General features: G+C 40.2%; 1 protein-coding gene across 1 annotated transcript; it reads left to right on the forward strand.

Moving 5' to 3' along the window:
• The first annotated feature begins 1,439 nt into the window (after positions 1–1,439).
• On the forward strand, positions 1,440–7,176 carry LOC139652422 (fucolectin-1-like). The gene is made up of 5 exons (XM_071529499.1): positions 1,440–1,506; positions 2,874–3,168; positions 5,561–5,715; positions 6,166–6,445; positions 7,026–7,176. The coding sequence occupies exons 1-5, from the start codon at positions 1,440–1,442 to the stop codon at positions 7,174–7,176; spliced, it is 948 nt and encodes a 315-aa protein (XP_071385600.1).
• Positions 7,177–12,379: the final 5,203 nt, after the last annotated feature.

Raw genomic sequence — 12,379 nt, forward strand, 5'->3', positions numbered from 1 at the left:
TCCAAACAAGAAGTATAAGGCAAAAATACATTTGACATAAAGACATATTGAAAGTGTTTGTACCTTATATTGTTGCACTGTACATTGTACCAATGCCATATTGTACTGTGGGCAGAATAGCTTTCCTCTCGTTTGCTTGAGATGATATGGGACAAAAGATTGTTCTGCCTATTACAAAACTAACTGATGGTCTTTGTTTCAAAAAAACATGTTGTCACGTCATGTTGCAAGACACTTTCTTCTTACAGTGAATAGTAGAAATAATTTTGTAAATGTAAAAGTAGCCCACTCTGTAAATAGAAGGCCTACGTTTTATTCAATAAAATTATATTCAAGAGTATTTTGAATTGAGTCATTGTATTGGCAGTGGTAGCTGAAAGGTGAATGACGTAGAGGTTGAATTGGTTTGAATCCCAAAACGGCTGTCAAAATCTCAGAGGGTAAAGTGAATAAGAAATGGTTTCCCCTCCCTCAGCAATTAATGTGGTGAGATGCCCTTGAGCAAGGCACTCCACCTCCCAGTCTCCACAGCCATTCCTTTAGTATTTGTTGTTGAGAGTGATGGTGAGGTTGGAAATTACTGGGTGAGGAATAAGTGTAAACCTGAGTGTAAGTAGTTGCAGTACAGTATAGTGTACAGTAGTGTGGTGTAATGTAGTGTAATGCAGTGTAATTTAAGTGTAAGTCGAGTGGTTTATTCAATCTCTGGAGTGGTTACTCCTTTAGTTCAGTTTGTTTGGCCACGTGAGAACAATACCACTCAAACTCAGAGTTCTGGGATTTACTGTTGAGCCTTCTGGCGGTGTTGTGGACTCAGTTTATGATCTGTCTCACTATCATCAAAGTTGCCCATCCTTCATCTGGTTAATAACCAAAGTATGCCTTATCTAAATGCAGATAAAGCTCTCTGCTTTAATAAACAGCAGACGTCATGATGAGACTTGTGCATAAATACTCTTTGTGGTTGACATGGTTTGTCAAATTGTATTCATCAGGCTAAACAGTGGTCCTTACTCTTCTTAGAGTTCATTCATCGTGTCAAGGTAAGTGGTTGTAGCCTCGGGAATAGTTGCTTTCAAAACCACAATCTGGAGTTTTTTGTGCCTATTAGTTATAGCTACATACCCATAGATTGTTGTTTCTTGATGACCACTAGTTTGTAGTTCTTCACCTCAACAACTACTGCTGGGATGCCCCTGAGCAAGGCACTAAACAAAATGTTAAAACAACTGGCTTCAGTACTTACTCAGTAGTTACTGGATCTACGATCTTAGTTTAACCAGTTAATTTTCAATTTTTACTGATAATGTTGTAATTGACATTTGTGGTACCTATTTGCTAGTTTCTAGTAATTGTTTTCATTACAATAATAGATGAAAGTAAGTCAGTACTGTCTGTTACTGTGCTGACCCTCTGCCTTGTCTGTCTCAACTAGAATAATGAAACACAACACAGTTTTCATTTTGCTGCTTCTCCTGGGAACATGCATGGCTTCCATCACTTTAAGTAAGTTTGATCTTGTAATATGGTGTCTTTGCTATAAAATATCACCTGGTATAGCTTTCAGTACCAGAGAGCTCTAATCATGGCATGTGATTGATTAAAAAATACTATTATACCACTATGACATGGTATGCAGTTGCGTAAATCTCCTAGCAACTACAACTGGTGCTGTCATGGAGGTCAGTTACAGAATTGCCTGTGTGCAAATAATAGATAAATATATAATATGTAGGTTAGAAAAAGAGAGGGATATGATAAAGATTGTTGTGGGGTGGATGTAGGTCCATTCTGTCATGTTATAAGTAAAAGTGAAAGTCTATTAAGTAGAACCAAATTTTCCAAATTTAGGTTACTGTGGCCCAGTAAACTGTAACCCTAACCCATCTTTAGCTCTAGCCTGTAGGCCCTACACCAAAACTCTGAGTATTGGAGGAGGGTCGATTCCAAAAGACTCAACTCTTAGTCTCCAACAAGCTGAAGAGTTGGGGTCAGCTCTCAACCAATAAGTCTGTCGAAAATAAGCAGACTCGACTCTTGGTATCTGCTGATACTACTTTTTTAATTTGTCAAGAGACGTACCACTTGACCAATTATTCAGCTGCTTTAACATGAAGACGGGACTAGTCACGGTTTAGCCTTTTGGGTCGAGGAGTCGATTCCAATAAGTCCCACAATTAGAATCAGAGTCAGAATCAAAATTTGGGAATCGCGCACCACAAAGTTTGATTGTAGCTTGAGAAGAGTTGGCTCAGTTAACCTGAAAAACTGTTTTTTTGGCTTTGTTAGCTAGCTAACTACCAAGCAAGCTAATTAAGCAAAGCATGTTAATGTTAATGCAACTAGCACTACTACTAGCCATGTAATGTTTGCTATTGTGCAAATGAGATGTGTTAACAATAAAACTGTGAGTTTGTGTTAGGTGACAGATACTACTTTGATTAGCTAGATAGCTAACAAGCTGACATTATCTATACATAAAATTGATCAGATTTAAGCAGGATGAAGCAGGAGGCCCCTAGTGATCACAGTGCCCTAAGCAGCAGCTTATATTGTTTATCAGGCATCGCTAACTATGGCAATCTATGGAAAAAATGGTACTAAGGCAAATTATTTGTTGAAACACCCTTTTAATGATGTTAGAGTGAGAGTGCTGAAAGCTAAAACTGTAATATCCTGTTAGTCAAAGGAAGACAGCCTTAAGAAACCTTAATAATAATCAAGCTTTTGGCCTTAGACCAAGTTTTGCAATTATAAAGTGTGCTGAAGCTGTCTTCCTTTGACTAACAAGAAAAACACCAAAAACCCCGAAACACCGAAAACACCATTCCATTACTTTTTTATGTGTATTTCAACTTATGTCTCATTCACAGGAAATGTGGCCTTGCGTGGAAGAGCAACCCAGTCAGACCTCATCAATGAACCATGGGCAGCCTATGGTGCTGCCTCCAATGCCATTGATGGAAACCGTGAATCTAATTACTTGGCTGGATCATGCAGCTGTACTGACCAACAGACTGACCCCTGGTGGAGAGTGGACCTGCTGGACACCTACGTTGTCACCTCCATCACCATCACCAACAGAAGAGACTGCTGTGAGGAAAGGATCAACGGGGCAGAGGTCCACGTGGGGAACTCTTTATTCCAAAATGGTGCCGCAAACCCAGTGTAAGTGGATATGAAGACTTATGAGATATCCAGCATTTGAAAAAAGTGACAGCCATTCTTCAAAGTTTTTTTTTTACCTTTATTTATCCAGGGAAAGTTGACTGAGCTTAATGATCTTTTCTAGCAATGCCCTGACCCACATTCACACCTGGCAGCTGCCCAGCACAACCTTAGTCTTCTGCTGAGCAGCTCCATAGTAGAATTTGGCAGTAGAATTTGAGACAGTCGTAGTATTTTGTAAGGAAAATAGTCTAAATGATTAAAATGACAATCATTGTAACCCTTAATGTGTTTTACTTTCATGGCAGCAATAATTTGAGAATATGTGCTAATTTGTGAGCCTTGTGGTTGTGAATCTAGAACATTATTGATGTTTTCTGCTTAGATCTGCTTTGGGGATCTGAGGTAGCACAGCTAGTGCTGTTATACAATAAGTGGCTAAGGAACTATTCTCTGTTGTGCATCCATACATGTTCATTTTCAGCTCCGCCCTGCTCCATATTCATACAGATCCATACATTCACACCTGGGAGCCACACTTTATAACCTCAGTTTTCCACTGGAACTATTGAGGACTTTGTGTTTTGCTCATGGGTACAATGGCAGCTGTGGAGGAAGGAGAGACTGTTACTCACATTTCCTGTCCAGGTTTTCACAGTTCGTCTGAGGAATCAAACCTACAACCTTCCAGTCAAAATCCTGTTTCTTTAAAGGAATAGTTCACCCAAAAATGCTAATTTTCATTCTCTACTCACCCTCATGTCAGTTGGAACACTAGTGAAGTCTGTATGTCAGTATAACGCACAGGGAGTTTGCTAATGCTGCTCCGTTGCAGCATTCTCTAAAACAACGGTGAGTGAATGGAGGCAGTTTCTGTACAGTTCCAAAAAGAGCAAAAATGACCATAAAATTAAGCAGCATAATCCAAGTGTTCTGAAGCCAAAAGATTGCACTGTAGGTCCAAAAGTCCAATATTTACCTCATTAGCCTATCTTCTAGATTTTCCACACTTGTTCTGCACCATGCCAACCAGCACTACAGTAGTATACAGATGTTGTCTTCAAATGCTGTCAGAAATATTGTAATTATGGGTAAATTGTGCTTGAATGAGCCAATAAATACAAATGGGAAAGTCAAATTTTACGTGATGCCCAAGATGCCAAGCGGTGACATTCGCACTCTTTGTTAAACTTTTCGGTACCACGCAACTTTAGCCAATAAACCAGAGGTATTCAACTACAATTCAAAGAGGTCCAGTCACTAAAATTTCTTCCCATCAAAGGTCCTTAGTATCATAATGTCTAACTTGTGCTATGAGTCGGAGGCCTATATGTAGTTGTTGTAGGCTATGACTTTCTATCAAATAAAATAAACAATGTACATTTTGTTTCATAGTGGCGCCACTTTTTCCCACAGCGCAGCCGAGGGTATCACTAGGCAAATTCAGGTCAGGCAGTCAGACAGTCAGTCAGTCAGTCAGTCAGTCAGTCAGGTAACGCTTAGTGAGATGATGCACTTCGTCAGATGGCCTCTAGAGGGCATTTTTGACTGTGAGATGCAGTGTTTCCCATACAGAGGCACAAAATCAAAAGTTGGTAAATGTAGAAATGAAAGCATATGAAGTGAATGAAGGCATATTGGTCTGTCCATTCATCCTTGAAAGCTTGATTTTCTGCATTTACTTTTCTTACTTTGGAGCAAGACATGCTGTCATCTCTCTCTGTGTAGCTTTCGTCTCTCTCTCGCTCTCTGTGTGTTTCCCTAGCGATCTCTCAATGCACCGTAAACAATCGCTTTGATTGGTGAAGTAGGCACATGTGACTGGTCTGTGACCTCCTAGCTCCACTGAACGATTGCCATATGAGCTGAAATACCTGCGCCTAAGGTCTACAGCTGCGCCCATGGAAAAAAACGATCAGAAATGGGTCGCAGTCCGCACAGAACCGTCACTGGGTCCAGATCAAGCCAGGTGTCCGCCAGTTAGTGATGCCTGCAATAAACTATAAAATAAAATATAAATTACAAAGCTGATGCGAATATTCTGCTCTTCACTGTGCTGTTGTAGCACAAAGTAGCTCTGTACCACTTGGTTTCTAAAATAGCCACCAAAAAAGCTTATATTGATGACTGTAAAACTTGGAAGTACGAGCTGACGAGGAGCACATGAAGGCAGCGAGACTCTTCCACCAGATCGCTGTAGGGTCACCAGAGCTCTGCAAGTGGGGAAATCTAGGAGATAATGAGGTATATATTGGACTTTTGGACCCACAGTGCAATCGTTTGGCTTCAGAACACTTGGATTATGCTGTTTGATTTTGCTGTTTGGCCCCTCCCAAAATATACTGCAGGTATAACATTATTTCATGGACTGCTTCCTCTCTCTCCCTTTTAGGGTTGGTGTTATTTCTCAAATCCCAGCAGGCAGGTCTTTGACTCTGACTTGGAGCAGAGGTGTGGAGGGGCGTTATGTGACTGTGGTTCTGCCTGGTTTAAACAGGACGCTTACCCTCTGTGAAGTGGAGGTCTATGGGTACCGTGCCCCAACTGGTGAGAATTTGAACTGTAACATGTATGGACTATTAGTTAATGCAATTAGTATTGATTTTCTCCCAATCAGTAGATATAGATATAGAAGTCATAAGATGAAGTTATACAACTGAATCACAGTCAACTTTCATTCAAAATTTCATTTGTATTAGAAATTGTAGTTAATCCTACCTTTACTCTGCATCCTACATTATTATTGCAGGTGCAAAAGAAGCAAAATTTCTCCTTAAATGATTCATAGGAGGAATGAATTGCCATAGTGTAACTAAAAAATTGTATCTCCCTTCTATAGGAAATCAAAAGTTACTGGGATTCTGGAGAGCAACAGAAAAGGATTTGCAAGTTTCTAATACATACAGTGCATTTAAAAAGAAAATGCACAAACTGTCGCAACTGCAAAGAAAACTATGTATTTGTGCTGATTTTTTTGTAACTATTTCCTTTGTGCAGGAGAGAACCTGGCACTCCAAGGAAAAGCCACACAGTCATCATTGCATTCAATTGGCATTCCATATAATGCCATAGACGGGAATCGTGCCAACAACTGGGGACGGGCCTCCTGCACTCACACAGGAGCCGACTTGAACCCCTGGTGGCGACTGGACCTGCGCAAAACCCATAAGGTGTTTTCTGTCAGCATAACCAACAGAGATGCTGCACCACAACGACTCAATGGAGCTGAGATCCGCATTGGAAATTCCCTTGAAAACAATGGCAACAACAATCCCAGGTAGATTATGGGTGAATATATAATTAATGGGCATATGTCACTGGACATAGCTAATGGCTATACAAATAAATTGTATTATTATTGTTAGGAGTTTAGAAGCAAATTTAGAAACCAGAGAAGCCAAACAAGACCCATTCAATCAATCAAAACTAAAGTATTTACATGTTATATATTCGTTACAAACAGGGATGTAACTGAAAATAACTTCAGCTGGCAACAGGTCATTCCTGTTGCTAAACACAACTGAAAAACTTAAATGCCTATTTAGTTTAAGGACCAAGTTTAGGTTGATGACTAACCTGTCGGGCTCCTAATCTCTCCTCTTACGGGGGCGGGGGTGCGTGTCACTGTGTGTGTGTTTTAGCACCACTGCACCGTGATCTCACCTCCAAACGCTATGCGCGCTACACGCCTGCAAGTTCCAGTAGGACAGGACTAAACCATTTCACGGAAATGCACAATGTGTTGTGCCAAATTAGGCACATAGGTGTGTGGAAAATGAGACATCTTTCTTTTAATTTTTATCTATTCAACTGACCTATTGCTGAGTTGACTAAGTGATTTCTGCTTCCTCCGGTAGGTGTGCTGTCATCTCACACATCGCTGCAGGTTTTACCGACACCTTCCAGTGTTATGGGATGGAGGGTCGCTACGTCAACATAGTCATTCCAGGAAGAAGAGAGCACCTGACCTTGTGTGAGGTGGAGGTGTACGGCTCAAGTCTGGATTAGATATGAGGAGGTTCAGACATGTATTTAAGTATGTATATAAGGCAATTGTATTTTTACAGTTTGTAGCAAGAGCATTAGGCTTCATAATATTAGCTTCCTCATCTTTTACCTTTTTCACTGGGCTTCAATATAACATTACTTGGCCAGAAAAAGTGTGGTTCTTTGGCTCCGCCCATTGAAGTTTGACTCAACCAATCAGATTATTTCTGCTTCCAGAGCAGCTCTGCCTCCGAGAAATATTTGTAAAACTAAAACTGCAATCTGGCCAGAGTGATCATGTATGATATAGAAGGGATTGGTAAAAGAAATATGAGCCAGGGAGATTTTTTTTATTTTTTTTTAGGTAAACCACTAAATAATATTTATAATTTGTTCTATTTGTAAATAGAATACTATTTTAACAGGGAGCCAACAATGGTATAGTGATAATGATGCTGTGCATGTACATACTGTATGTCTACTTACTTATTGAACTTATTGTTCCTACACACTGTCTAGTGTTCAGTAATATTTCATCTTCGCTGAAATAAAATACAATCATTAAAAGAGCCTGCCATGTTGTCCTTTTTTTGTATCATCCTTATTGGTCTGGATCGTAACATGAATTGGAGCCATGTTATTTATGTCCTCAATCATGATTGTGCTTTATCTAAGAGAGCTGCAGATTTGCTTTAAATCTACAGTAGTTTGAATCCTTCACAATTACTGATTGAAAGGTTAACACTGCACAAGACTGAATAAGGTTTGTACCACTCACTGTACATAATGGAAAATCGTGGGAAAAACGAAAGGCTTTGCACACTGAAAGATGACTGACATCAATATTGAGTGATTGACGAATATTTAAAGCCCCTATGTGTAGAATTTGTATCTGATTGTATCATCCTCAAATTAATTTTGATACCATAAAGGTTTGTCAGTAGAAATATGAGACCATCGCGGAGAAAATTGGTTTAGTCTATGTGTTGCTTTCAGTCTGTTCATTCTCTGCGTCCCCAGACCCGGCAACTAGCCGTACTGACTTATGGCAGAAAGATGGCATTTCAGCCAAACCAGGTTAATATAGAACCTCCTTGAAGAAGAAGCAGTTTGAATGCAGACTAGTTGCTTAGATTAGTACCTGTTCCCAGCATCCTGGGTCGGGTTCATGTGTCCTGCATTCTGCCAGCTTGATCAGCCGTAATCACCACATTTAATACAACTCCATACTCAATGCGTGTACCTTCGTATCAAACGTTTTACTCATTTAAATGCAGTAAATAAAAAGGCGATCTTACTGCCGTTTTGCTTTTGTATTTGACTTGACACCACAGAAAGGGAAAGAGCGATGTGCAGTTTTCCTTTTTGCTTTTAGTTTGTCAACGCAGAAAAGGAGTGAAGTGTTGGGAGGTGTGGACAGGACACATTATACTCCTATTACGTTACTCGATTTGTGGTTTAGTCTAGTTTGTTAGCGGTAGCGTTTTCTATTAGCTGCAGCTCATAGCATCAGAATAGTAAATGTTGGATAGGCTGTTCACAACGACAGCGATCCCCCAAACATCTGTTACCTCGAATTGTCACAATTGCAAACTACTTCATAGTACAATGCTGTGATGAACTAATGTTTGAGCTACAGTTATCTGCAGCAGTATTTTGTTTACATATTCTACCTGTATGAAGTGGAGTAGCCTAGTGCAAACGCTGCTAAGAGGTTGCAAAGATGTTTGCGACAGACAGTGTTGTTTTTTGGCACTACCACAAGGAGTCGCCAAAATTCAACAATTTTCAAATCCTACTTTAATTGATCAGCATGAGGATATTCTATGTACAGAATCCAGTGTTACACTCCTGTAATTGCCAGTCAATGCAATAATGTATTGCATTATTATTACAAAATCAGTCTGAAGATGTTATTACATTATCCTGCAACATATTATATTGATAGGTCTATTTAAATTTGAACTAATTTAGAGGGAGATTGTATTATATTTTCACAGGATTATTACATTATCTGACAGTTATTACATTTTTGGTTGCTACATGCCACCATGCTGGAAAAGCAAAATATTGCACTGTTATCTTTGCTTCCTCCTTGAAAAACAAAGAAAATGCCTAATTTTCTGTGCAGTGCTGTGCAATGTACCATCACACAGAAATTTTCTTTGGTCAGGGACATATGGTCTAATATGATTTACCTGGCACCTGGCCATGCTCAGGTAATATACTATTTTCTATAATCAATCATAGCTTATCTTTATGATTATTGGGTGATACATTCTGAAATTACTTGGGGACTTTAAACACTGAGTCTTATCTGTTGCCAACAACAGTTGAGACACGTTTCTCCAAAGAAGAAGTAAAACAAAATAGTGTTTGCATGCAACTAACCTTCCCTGTATAAATAAAGGTTTGCACACAATGAAATTTGATCATTTAGTATGGATCAGTTCCTAATAACATACACAACCAAATATTTCTTTTTTCCTGGAGTCATGTTTTGGTTTTGCAACTACAGTCTGGGTCAGTGCTGGTAAACTGACAACTTCACAAATCCAAGGCCTACATGAATTTATTTTCTTTTGGACACTAATAGGCTCCAGCACTGAAACCAGTATTGGCTGCAATTTCAGGACCATAATAAACTTTCCATACATGTTTTTGATATTACTGGAAAAGTACCAGTCTCTGAAAAGGTTCCAATTGTTAGCACAACACCGTTTGTACTGCATTGTAGTGTAGTGTAATGTAGTGTGTAGTGTAATATAGTGTAGTATAGTGTAGTGTAATGTAGTGTAGTGTAATGTAGTGTGTAGTGTAATATAGTGTAGTATAGTGTAGTGTAATGTAGTGTAGTGTAATGTAGTGTGTAGTGTAGTGTAATATAATCTAGTATAGTGTAGTGTAATGTAGTGTGTAGTGTAATGTAGTGTAGGCCAGTGTAATGTAATGTAGTGTACCATCAGTTCAACCTTGCAACAGCAACTATTTTCTTAAAATTTCTCTAACAAATTTGCCTTCTCACCAAATTTTACACACAGCATATTTCAACCAATCGACCAAATCCTCAGGTGATTTTTGAAGCCAATAAGGAAGTGGTGGTAGGTGACAATTCCTCTACCGTCCACTAGGGGCCGGCTCCAAAAAGACTCCAAATCCTGCCCAACTCAAGTCAATGGAACCACAACCCAACTTCTCGCTCAAAATATATATTTTTTATATATATATGTATAACTCAATACATTTTTTCGACAAAAGGTTATGGTCTCAGTAGCTAATTTCACTTCTTCTAATGTGTGTCCTTATGGTGATTTTCAAAATAACTGTGTCAGTAATGGGACATAACAGATTTGTTTTACCAGGGTTGTTTTCCTGGTGATTGCCAGGTTGCCTGTCCCGTGATCGACAGGTCACCGATTATGGGCCAATAGTAGGCGACACTGCAGCTCTGCAGACGACCCTCAGCCTTGCTTTGGCTGCACTGGCTCCAAAAAATGTCAATATGGCAGCGACCATAAACCCAATTAATTTATTGATTCATTTGTCAATTAATTTACGCAGTAGGCTTGGACTCCAATAGTAATAATCCTAAATAAATAAATAATCCTATCCTGAGTTAATCATGTGAACATCCTGTTTCTCTGTTTCACTTGCATTTATGATATCTAGGATTACTGTTCCCACCAAAATTATGTTTGTTGTTTTTGCAAAGATAACTGATAGAACTTAAATCTTTGGCCTCAGAGAGAGGAGAGGGCGTTGAGATCAGATCCTGTTTACATGACAAGACCAGCATAAAGTTCTGCCAGAGTAGGCTTTGCAAAATCTGATTGTCCATGTCTGTTCTCCCTCGATCGTTGTAATAAAGGTGCTAGTAAATATTGGCAGAGGTTCCCAAATGGTAGTGAGCAAAACAAAGTGAACAGCCATTGCACACGCGCTGCGGAGATTTTTGCATTGAAAAACACAGGAGCGGGCCGAGGCTAATGTTTTTGTTGTTGTTTGAAGGCCTTCCTACCACGCCAGATTCTGTTCAAAAATCTGGGAATTTGTTTTTGCCTTAATTATCGGTAAAAACACACATCGGAAAATATAATTTGAGACTTTATTACTAATCGGAAGGGTGTTCTGGTAAATTCGGCATGTATATGATCCTCCAAACAGCTCGAATTTTAACGGACCGGCCTATTTATGCGCTGGGATGTGGTGTTACTTCACACAAAATATGACTCCTTACCTCCTATGTTCCAAAAATCCACAGAAAACATGAATCATAGTAATGTTAGTATGCTAATCATGCCAAGCGTCAATTGGACAAAAAAAAAGCGCTAACTCAGTGAAATAATGATAGAACGGTCATTGTTGATTCTGAAACAGTCCAACTGGCACCACCATGCTGATGACGGTCTCGCTCTACGGAGGGCAGAGTGTTGCTGCAATGACAACGCAAACAAATGGCCGTTAAGGCTAGTGGTCAAGTAAGTTATAGCATGCAATGCACCGCACATAAATAAGTGTCCACAAAGTAAGGCATAGCCCTAGCTCCGCCCACTGGCAGTCTACAGCCCCCCAGCAGCCCAGATCCTCTTTAGCCTATAATTAAAGAACTAGACATACAACAGACAAACGCAGCGCCCCCCTCCACCTGACGGCAGCGCTGGCAGGCACGACTGTCCTCCTGGCTCCTTGGCAGCCCGACAGGGAGGCAGGGACAGGACAGCTGTGCACAAAGTTCATTAAAGGCCCGAGCAACAATGGGCACCGTGTATGGCAATGTTCATCATGCAGCTACAGTTCACACGGGACACATTCGCCCCGAGTACGCAGCTGTTACAGCAGTCAGCTTTCGGCGGCAGTGGCGAACCAGACGATCTGCAGGGGGGAAAGAAGCACTCCTAAACAGAATCCCCACTAACTAACTATCCCAGCTCGCAGTCTAACTACTTATCTTCATCGCCGGTGGTCCTAGTGGCCGCAAACGACACCCTCCCCCCAGGATGAGTGCACAGACCACGATGTGAACAGGCTACCTGCCCCAAACTCAGCAAAGCTCCACTCCCCTGCAACAACCTGTGTGAGCTCTCGGCTCTGACTTAGGGCGTTTTCACACCTATAGTTTGTTTGCTCAGGTCTGAATCAGTTGATGAGTTTGTAAACTTGTAGCGTTTTCCCCTTGGTTCGGTTTCTTTTCACGCAGAGAAAAATCCAAGCGAACCAAAATGCA

Source organism: Centroberyx affinis, unplaced genomic scaffold (genome assembly GCF_046629955.1).
Source record: "Centroberyx affinis isolate AG114_WGS23_722 - 3 ecotype Tasmania unplaced genomic scaffold, CSIRO-AGI_Caff_v1 ptg001796l_1, whole genome shotgun sequence".
Taxonomy (NCBI): domain Eukaryota; kingdom Metazoa; phylum Chordata; class Actinopteri; order Beryciformes; family Berycidae; genus Centroberyx; species Centroberyx affinis.

Excerpts from the sequence above, each read along its gene's own strand:
- LOC139652422 (XM_071529499.1), top strand. The coding sequence starts at position 1,440 with ATGAAACACAACACAGTTTTCATTTTGCTGCTTCTCCTGGGAACATGC. Across the intron at positions 5,716-6,165 it reads TGGGTACCGTGCCCCAACTG|GAGAGAACCTGGCACTCCAA; the intron begins GTGAGAATTTGA and ends TCCTTTGTGCAG. Across the intron at positions 6,446-7,025 it reads AATGGCAACAACAATCCCAG|GTGTGCTGTCATCTCACACA; the intron begins GTAGATTATGGG and ends TTCCTCCGGTAG.